Source organism: Acyrthosiphon pisum, chromosome A1 (assembly GCF_005508785.2).
Source record: "Acyrthosiphon pisum isolate AL4f chromosome A1, pea_aphid_22Mar2018_4r6ur, whole genome shotgun sequence".
NCBI lineage: Eukaryota > Metazoa > Arthropoda > Insecta > Hemiptera > Aphididae > Acyrthosiphon > Acyrthosiphon pisum.
Genome location: NC_042494.1, coordinates 106995840 through 107005988, shown reverse-complemented (window position 1 = coordinate 107005988; position 10149 = coordinate 106995840). Strand labels below are relative to the sequence as shown.

The following is a 10149-nucleotide window of genomic DNA, read 5'->3' as shown; positions in this document are numbered from 1 at the left end:
AATCAAGACAACGTCACTGAAGCTAGCAAAGTATTAGACAAGGCTTTAGAGAAAATAACACTTGGAGATATAAACAAATCGGCTGTATTACGAATTAAAAAAAAATCTTGAGTCTCTGGGAGAAACATTTAAATACGATACAGATATTTTAGAAAAGAAGGTGAGTAAAATATTGTTTTGAAAAATGTTGATAATATTAAGAGGATGTCAGCGCACTATTCTGGCCCACGCGCAACATAGACAAAACGCATTTAAGCAAAATCATTTTTCTATGCGTTTAAGTAATCTTAGAGTAAAGTCACCTATTACAAAAAAAGATAGAGAATAATATTTTTGAGGGAATGACATCGATTTTATATTTTATTATTATTTGACTTTGTATTCGACTTTCAAAATAAATAAAAAAATGTTGTAAATTTAAATGATGTTATAGTAGCCACTGTTGGTTCTCTAAGTATCTTAATTGAGGGTGTGTATATTCGTCCCAATTCCACTCTTTTAACAGATGAACAATACATGTCTGCAGTTGAGACTTATATCCTCCAGTTTCCTAACCATACTTATATTTTTCTTGGCGACTTTAATTTGTCTGATATTAACTGGGCTAATGATGCACAAATCCTAAATTACTCCTCACATTCCCCTATCCATGTCCTATGTGTGCCTGAAACTTTCGCATATCACCACTTTTACCAAAAAAACTTTATTTATTATAGGTTCAACTCACTGTTGGACCTTGTTTTCAGCAGCACTGATAAACTTAACATTAGTTGTTCACCTGACCCATTTGTCACGCCAGTCTCATATCACCCACCACTGCATTTATCTCTTGGCCATACTTCATGCCCAAATCAGTTCAATAGCAGCCATTCTTACCACAACTTCCACAAAGCTAACTACCCACTGATATCCTCCTTCCTTGCTTCCTTTGATTGGCAGGCAACCTTCACTGACACACGGTGTTAATTCAGCAGTTAACTTATTTATGGATGCCCTGCATACATAAATATTGAGATTTGTTCCAAAAGTTACCTACAGGAAATCTAATTTCCCTTCTTGGGTCTCTAAAGAGCTAATTAATCTAATTCACTATAAGAATAAACTTCATGCCATATTTAATTCTTTATTTGATGCTCTTGATTACAAAGCTTACTTGTCCCTTACTTGTGCTAAATGTAAATATTTGTCTAGACAATGTCATAGAGCTTTTGTAAAACGGACAGAAAACTCCCTAATTAAGGATCCTAACAAATTCTGGGATTTTATTCGTAAAAGTCGCTCGGATAATACTGTACCCAAATCTATATCCTTGAATGGTGTGTTTAGTTCCTCAGAGCAAGAGACTGTCAACTTATTTGATACTCATTTCAGTTCAGTATACACTAATTCCTCAATTGATGTTGACTCGAGCAATTTAGACATGACATGTTTCGATCTACCAAACAACTGTAGCTTTACCCAACGCAATGTGTTCCATAAACTAACCTGCCTTCGTAATGTCTCATCAATAGGCCCAGATGGTATTTCAGGTGACTTTATACAACCTAAGGCATGTTATTTCTTTCCCGCTTTGGGTTCTCTTCCACCTATCTCTAGACCAAGGAATATTGCCGGATATCTTGAAGATCAGTTCACTAACCCCTATTCCAAAATCTAACAATTCTTCTGAAATTGAAAACTATAGGCCTATTGCTATACTTGGCCACATCTCCAAAATATTTGAAGCTCTGGTTTTAAATGACATTAACTGACAACCGTCAGTAAACCGTTCAGTACTCGCTGATGAGCAACATGGCTTTCGCCCTGGACGGTCTACTGTCACATGTAACATCACTTTTTGGAATTATATATTTAGTTCTTTCGATGTTGGTGCCCAGGTTGATGTTATCTACACTGATTTTTCCAAGGCATTTGATTCTGTTAACCATAAAGTTCTCCTTCACATACTCCAATCTTCTGTCTTGGTTTGAATCTTTCTTAAAACATAGGCCTCAGTGGGTGAAGCTATTTGATGTTAGGTCTGAACCCTTTATTGCCACTCCGGGTGTGCCCCAAGGAGGTCATCTCTCACCTTTACTCTTTTCCCTTTTCGTCAATAATGCTCAATTTGTACTACACCACAGCCGTCTGCTATGTTTCGCAGATGACATGAAATTGTATAAGATTATTCGAACCGCAGAAGATTGTTCACTTCTCCAAAGTGATCTTGACAGGTTTGTCACGTGGAGTGAATCCCTAGGCCTAACTCTTAATATTGGTAAATGCCGTTCGATGTCCTTCACCAGAACTCGGTCTCCTATAATCAATACCTACTTAATAAATGGAATTGGAGTTTCATCTGTTGACTCTATAAGTGACTTAGGCTTTATATTCACGCCTTCCCTTTCTCCACGCGCACATATAACTAGCATTACATGTAAAGCCTATAAGTTACTTGGGTTTATTAGAAGAGTTTCGAGTGAGTTTAAATTTACTAACTCACTCAAATCTCTCTATTGTGCTCTCATTCGATCAATTCTTGAATATGGTTCAGTAGTTTGGGATCCACATTGTAGTGATTTGTGTCCTTAACTTGAAGGCGTCCAAAGGAAATTTCTCAATTATGCAAGTTACTCCTTAGAAATTCCTTGCCCTTTATGTGATTATTCCCCTGTCTTGTCTAAACTTAACCTATCCTCATTAGCTGACAGTCAATATTATCAAAACACTTCCTTCCTCAATAAACTTATTTCTTTGGATATCGACGCCCCAACTCTTCTCTCCCTAATTCATTTTAGAGTGCTTTCACATTTAATTCGCAATTCTATTCCATTTCACGTCCTTCTCTGTTCAACTAATTACATGTCCAATGAACCTATTAATCGCATTATGAGAATAGCAAATGAGAACCCCCACTTCCTTAGCTTGTTAAGTTAATTTAATTTATTCTTCTTATTTAATAGAAATGATATCTTTAATGATTTGTATATTGAGTATATTGTATATTATTATTTTATATGTACCCTTTTTGCCTGGACGCAAGCCCGTTAAATATGTAAAAATAAAATGTTTAAATTGTTTTGAGACAATATTTAGACAAATCGATATGTCATTCTCTCAAAAGTATTATTCTCTATCTTTTTTGCCATGGGTGACTTTACTCTAAGATTACTCAAACACATAGAAAAAATGATTTTGCGTAAATGCATTTTGTCTATGTTGCGTGTGAGCCAGAGAGAGAAAACAAATAGTGCGCTGACAGCCTCTTAATAATTTCAGAAATATTGCAAAAAAACCGTAAAAAGTGAAAAAAGTCACCTAAAATCCAAAACAGCGGACGGTTGCGGACCTCTATGAGAAATGGCGCATTTTTTTTGGTCAATCAGTGCCCCGAGACGAAACTTCTCGCCAAGTTTCAAAACTTAAGTATTTTTTGTAAGACAACGCTTTTTTTGAAGTCCTATTGACTGGACTATATTATAATATTATATATAGCCATCCAGCATCCTACAAGTATATACGGTACCTTCACTTAATCTTCTTACTTAGTTTTTCATATGTAATTTGTACTTTTTGCAACAATAGAAAGTAGGTACCTGTCATACTATATATTAAATAATATAACTATTGATAGGTTAGAAGCAGGGTCATATAATTTACCATAAGGCAGGATAGGCTATATACCTGTGGCCTCCGTTATTAGAGGATTTTTATGAACATTATTTTTTTTTTTTTTAGAGTACTGCTATCATCGTATAAAATAAATATAAGAAATATATATTTCAAAAAAAAATTATAATAATTAATCCTTTGCAGAATAAAATGTAAATTAAAATAAATAAAAGTCTATTTTTAATAAGAAAGAATTAATAACTTAGGTTTACTATCTATAGAAAGCGATCTTACATCTTCTATAAGCTTTTATGACATAATAAATGAATTTGCTTTAAAAAAGCAAGAAAAGTAATATTATAAAATAGCTTAATAATTATTATTTCTATTATAAATGTATTGTTTATGAGTTGTTACAGTTAATAAAATATAATATAGTAAAACTTCCGTTAACGGTCACCTCTATAGGACGGCCACCTCTATGTAACGGTCAATTTTTTTGGTCCCGTCGAATGTTATCCTAGTGTTATTCTGTAGCTGTAGGACGGGTACATCTAAATAGCAGTCATTATTTACAGTCCCTTCAGTGACCGTTATATGGAAGTTCTACTGTATAAGAAAAAAAAAGTTTTATTTTGTTTTCAGTAGGTATCAATAATGTATATTAAATGTGTATATGTATGTGTATTAATAAATAATAGGTACAAGAAATTTGTAGCCTGTAGAGATAAAAATGTATAACATTATAATTATGCTTGTGAACATTTATAAGTATAAACTAAATTGATATAAATTATTATTTTGTTTTATATAGCTCATTTTTGGAGGGGGGGCTATAAACACTACGTCACTACTGTTGACAAGGGGAGACGTTTTTTATTTTGCTTAAGGCCACAAAATGCCTAAATCAGGCCTTTCTTTTGGAAAGAAAAAAAATTTACAATAAAGCATTACCTACTACTACTATAGACATTACAATCTATAGTTTATACTCTATACTCAATAGATACAACCAGCGGCGAAGCCAGAGAGGTTTTGGGTGTTTAAACCCCCGTCCCTACATTGACATTTTTCCTCTAATAAATGTATTAATTATGCATGAAAACTGTAGAAAACATAATTTAATTTTTACTTAACCCCTCCCTCCCCCACATATTATAATCCTGGCTACAACTCAAACTAAACTCAATTTATACCTAAGCTATCAATTTTGTGTTTTACTGTCTAGTCGACATAATCTAGAAGGTACTTATTGCGTAATTGTTAAATAATCTCAAAATCATGTTGACGTCATGAAGCCGAAATAGCTCAGTTGGGAGAGCGTTAGACTGAAGATCTAAAGGTCCCTGGTTCGATCCCTGGTTTCGGCAGAAACTTTTTTGTTTTTTTTTTTCGAGAATTTTTTTTCTTTTAAATATCATAATAAAGTATGCTACTGAATGAAATGAAATTGGTATCTTTATAAATAAATTATATTGATCTCGTTCATTTGATTATGGTTCACAGAATAATTTTTGATTAATGCAAAAATAGTTATTAATTAAGAATTAGAATGATGCACTTAAATATTTTTAATTACAATATGATTTTAATATAATAACCATTTCAAACTATTTTTGCTAATACTATTGAATAAATAAATTATAAATTAATAATATTTTCAAAATGAATACTACTAGAACTAAAAAATTGTCAAGCATAAACATATGAGACCTTCAGTTGACTACCTTCAGAGTGATTCAACTATGCTCAACCCAATTTGCCTTTAATTATAAATTTATTAAAATTCTGATTTTTTGTAATTTTTAAGTTTTTACTTCAGCATCATATATTCAAATACCTAGATTTTGTATTTGTGTTACATTGAGGAACTGTGGTGATACCGACTTTTACATTTCAAATGAAAATCGCCCTTTTTTCCTGTAAATTATTAAGTAAATGATTTTTTTGAAAATTAAATATCCAAATCTAAATTCGAGCGAGTAGTTTTTGAGTTGCTTAACTGTGTGTACTAAGTCCTAAGAATAATATGTCTGGTAATACGTTTGGAAGGGATAGGTATGGGGGCTATAGTAATTTTAAAAGAATATAGTATTTATTATGAATCTATCATCAACATTTAATATTTTGTGATAGTTGTCTAAGTATTAATAACAACTAACAAGTAGGTACCTACACATTTGTAAATTAAATATTTATTACATATATTTTATAGTTTTATAAAACCATTTTTAAGGACTATTATTCTTAGTATTACATTTTAATAACTCAGAAACTACTAGTTCAAAGTTTGATTTAAATGCATAAACATTTCCAAAAAAATCATCAGCCGAACAATTCACACTAAAAAAGGTTGGTTTTCATTTCATTTAAAAAATAATTTTATACCTATCGTCACATAAAACTACTTATGTAGTATAACAATTCCAATAATTAAAAATATAGAGTATTTAAAATAATCGAAAATTTCAAACACCAGAAATTTGATTAAATTAATTATTAAAGGAAAAAATAGGGCACATTATTGGTGTGTCATTTTGTATTATACTTCTATAAAAATTGTATTAATACTTAAATTAAATAATATTAAATTCGCACTAAAAGTAGGTATTTTGTACTATATATAATACATTTATATAGGTACCTAATATTATACTAATACCTATATGGTAGCTAATATCTTTGTCTGTATGGTATTGAAGGCCGACCACTACAAATAAAAAGAAGAACTGGTATAAAAAAAAAAAAATTAAGAAAAAACATCTACGGAATTTTATATATATATTCGAAAACGCCGTTTCTCCTGGTCGTGTATGAAATTAAATTACTGAGTTATTTACTATAGCTTATTACTTTACAAAGTGTAGTAAACCCTGTTACACATTATTAAAGTTCAATGCGTTTTACAAAATGTCATAAGAATGTCATAGAACACGTGTGTAATGAAAGCCATAAATGACCTAACTTTGAAGATTTACAGGTTTTGACCAGTAGTTCGGGAAACTACAACAAAAACTGAGCGTAAACATGATTTTATTCAAAGTAGAAAATATATACAATCCTAGTTAAAAATAAATTAAATATACAATGACTAAAATTGTTGTTTAAATAAATCCAAGACATGTTCACATCAATGAAGGAAACGTCTTACGTCACAACATCAGATATAGTAGGTACTCAGGAATTTATTTTATTTTTTATGTAAAGAGGATACTATAATACGTAGCCAATTTCTTTTGAGACAACGGGTGAGTAGGATTTTATCCCTTCTGGTACTGTGTTAGAAACAGGATTGGAAATAAGAGGGTATAGGTGATTATAAATGTTTATATGAAATTGTTCATATAAGTAATGGAATGTGAGTATGTGTATTGTTTGAATGTTGAGGTGGTGGAGGTGTAGCGTGTGGTCACTAACGTACCAGGGAGCGTTAGCTATGAGACAAATATTTGTGGATTAGAATGATTGGAATAGCTGTAAGTTAAATATTTTGGTATAGACACTCAAAATAAAATACCATAGGTCAAATATAATATTATCATTGACAAACCGTGTGTATATTTGTCGAATTTTGATTATACCATGGTTATATAATATCAAAATAGTCAATAATAAATAATTAAATAAATTTTCGATTTAGTTATACTACCTACCTATATAATATATAATATATATTATGAATATATCCTAGGTACCTATATTATATGGATATCGGTTAAGTGTTTACTACCATTCTCATAAATGTTTTCATAACAATGGTATTTCATTTCAGGATAAAATATGGCACCTGTGGACAAGTCGACCGATGGATCCGATTCAGCAGACAAATCGGGTACGTCGCCTCCGAGTCTGGCAATCGGCGAAAATAAGACAATTGGCGGTACGTCGGCCCAGGGACTCGACCAGTCAGCCAGACAGGGTACGCCTGTCCTGGACGGCACCGGATACGCCGAGACGACAATGAGTTCCAAGCTGGAAAACGCAGACGTCTTAAGTGAGTACATGACAATTGACAACCTACACAGTACTTACTACCTACACATTGGACACGTCCTAAATGCTACATCCTATATAAAACCATGTAGTCACGTGTGAAGTAAAATAATAATGATAAGTTCATCTAAGGTCTCAGCCGCTATTTTTCATCTCACATATAGATTATATTATTACATTACGACCCCGTCAAATTTCAAAATACGCTACGCTGTTTAAGAAATATACTGGAAATGATTTATTGATATTTTCAAAAAGCGCCTGTCGCTTACACGTATACTACCACCAACCTATATAATATACAAGCTTCGTTATTATAAATTATTATATTTCCGTTCGTTCACGATTTGTCCGTTAAAAATAACTAAACATAAATGAAACTTTTTAAATAATTGGACTCGTTTTATAGTTATACCTATAATCTATATAATACACGCGCGCACCTAATACATAACATTAAAAAAATGTCACAAAAGCGCGTGTCTCGCATTTTGCGACGGGTCAATAATACAAAAGAGGAAGTTTATATTGAAACGGCTTTTACGGAAATTTTTATTGCAAGCCTTGATATATATCTTGACGGAATCATAAGCTCCCTTTACTATTTCTTCCCCCCCCCCCAACGAAACACACACGCCATACCGTGGCTAGTGCGAAATAAACACAATATATTGCTCTGTTAGGTCGTAAATTGGACAAAACGAATGTATAAGTAGGCCACTATATGCCATAAAATAGTGCTATATTTTGTCTTACTGATTCCACTGAATTTTTATTTATGTGCAGAAACTAAACTCTCAGAAAAAGATTTGAGGACGCCGAGCATACCGTTCATCACGTCCACGCCAAACACCTTGACTCCGACGGATAGTTCGGAAATGCCACCATGGGCGTCTTGGTCTATAATAATAGGTCAGCAACAGTTTTCTGTAAATTAATGCAAACAAATTTATATATTTCGTACAATAACTTCGTTAATTTAATTATTTGTACTTATATCATATAATGTGTATATAGCGGTAGTATTACTAGCTGTCGGATTCGTGGGCTTTTGCATACACAGATTCTTCAGGAAGCGAAGAACAAAAGATGGCAAAAAAGGAAAAGGCGTCGTGGATCTAAAAGCTGTCCAACTATTGGGTTCAGCCTACAAAGAAAAAGTAAGGATTTCTAAAAAAATTAGACATCATAATCCAATAACGACTTAAAGGTAGTGGGGAGAGGGGGGGCAGGAGGCCATGTTGGTTATATTATATGGTACTGATTTCGAAGCATTTGAATATATTTCGATATTACAGGCACTTTTCACCAAATATCAACAAAAAAAAATGTGTGATGTTTATGCCCTGTAAAAAATCAAATCCTAAAATCCACTGGCTTAACCACAATGATCTGTTTTTAGTTTAATCACCCCGTTTTCGACACTATTGTTCAGAATAACCACATAAAATAAATTATATAGTCTTATCCGTTTAATTAATTTTGAAAAGAACGTGATTATAATGTATTATTCATGAAGACTAGAGTCTAGAACATTTTAGTCTTCGTGATATTTTTATGATAATTTATGAGGCTTTTATGATATTTGATACCAGTATAAACTATAAATCATTATAATCCACAGGAAGTAATTAAAAAAATTATACATATATCGATCTTTAACACTGTAGCTCCATTCGATTATATATTCAAAATTAAACTCGTTAAACATATTAAATTATTTATAGAATTCTATAATAAAAGACGGATCATACTATACAAATGTATACAAATTCTACTTTCAAAGCACTATAATATATTAAGAACATTTATAGCCGATTGAGAAAAATAAATATTTTATATCGCCGGAAGTATAATTTTGGTAATTATTTTTCAGATACAACCAGACATGGAAGAATTGGCTGACAATGCGGAGGAAATCGCAGAGGAAGGAGACAGTACGAAGGACGAGAAAAAGTTGGGAAGGTTACAGTTCAAGGTATAACTGCACAGTAATAATATGTCCATACGTCCGAGTTTTTTTCTAATCGGGAGGCATGGGGCAAAAAACAATGCACATGTTACAGATGGAATACGATTTTCAAGGCAACACTCTCTCCGTGACCGTGATCCAAGCGGAAGACCTGCCGGCCCTGGATATGGGAGGTACTTCGGACCCGTACGTCAAAGTCTACTTATTGCCGGACAAAAAGAAGAAATTCGAAACAAAAGTGCACAGAAAAACGCTGAATCCCGTCTTTAACGAAACATTCCAGTTTAAGGTACGTGGGTATTTTTATTCATTATTATCATCTTCCAACGTTATCACGAATGAACGTACCCAAAATCAAATATTAATCACCTAAACATAGGCGTAATCTGCTGTGATCAAAGGGTGAAGGAGGCAGATGATCTCTATAGTTTTATATAGTGTCTGTAAAGATAAGGTTTTGACCCCTTGCTTTAAGCTCTAATTCATAGAATATTGCAACACTTTTTTTAAAGCATTATTCTTGAACTTCAATATTATTTTTCAATGTTTATATAATTACTAATTTATCATTATAAGATTTATAATATTGGTAA

General features: G+C 32.3%; 1 protein-coding gene and 1 non-coding gene across 4 annotated transcripts in view; both read left to right on the top strand.

The window, feature by feature from the left end:
- LOC100164099 (synaptotagmin 1) overlaps nt 1–10149 on the top strand; it is a 51226-nt gene that overhangs the window by 30531 nt on the left and 10546 nt on the right. For all 3 annotated transcript variants that reach the window (XM_016804391.2, XM_001944678.5, XM_008184918.3), the window contains exons 2-6: nt 7364–7585; nt 8371–8496; nt 8602–8744; nt 9461–9562; nt 9651–9845. In XM_016804391.2, the coding sequence (XP_016659880.1) occupies nt 7372–7585; nt 8371–8496; nt 8602–8744; nt 9461–9562; nt 9651–9845 (780 nt within the window). In that variant the 5' untranslated portion in view covers nt 7364–7371. The remainder of the gene's footprint in view (nt 1–7363; nt 7586–8370; nt 8497–8601; nt 8745–9460; nt 9563–9650; nt 9846–10149) is intronic.
- Nucleotides 4889–4961, top strand: TRNAF-GAA. The gene has a single exon. It is a non-coding gene; the product is annotated as a tRNA-Phe (tRNA).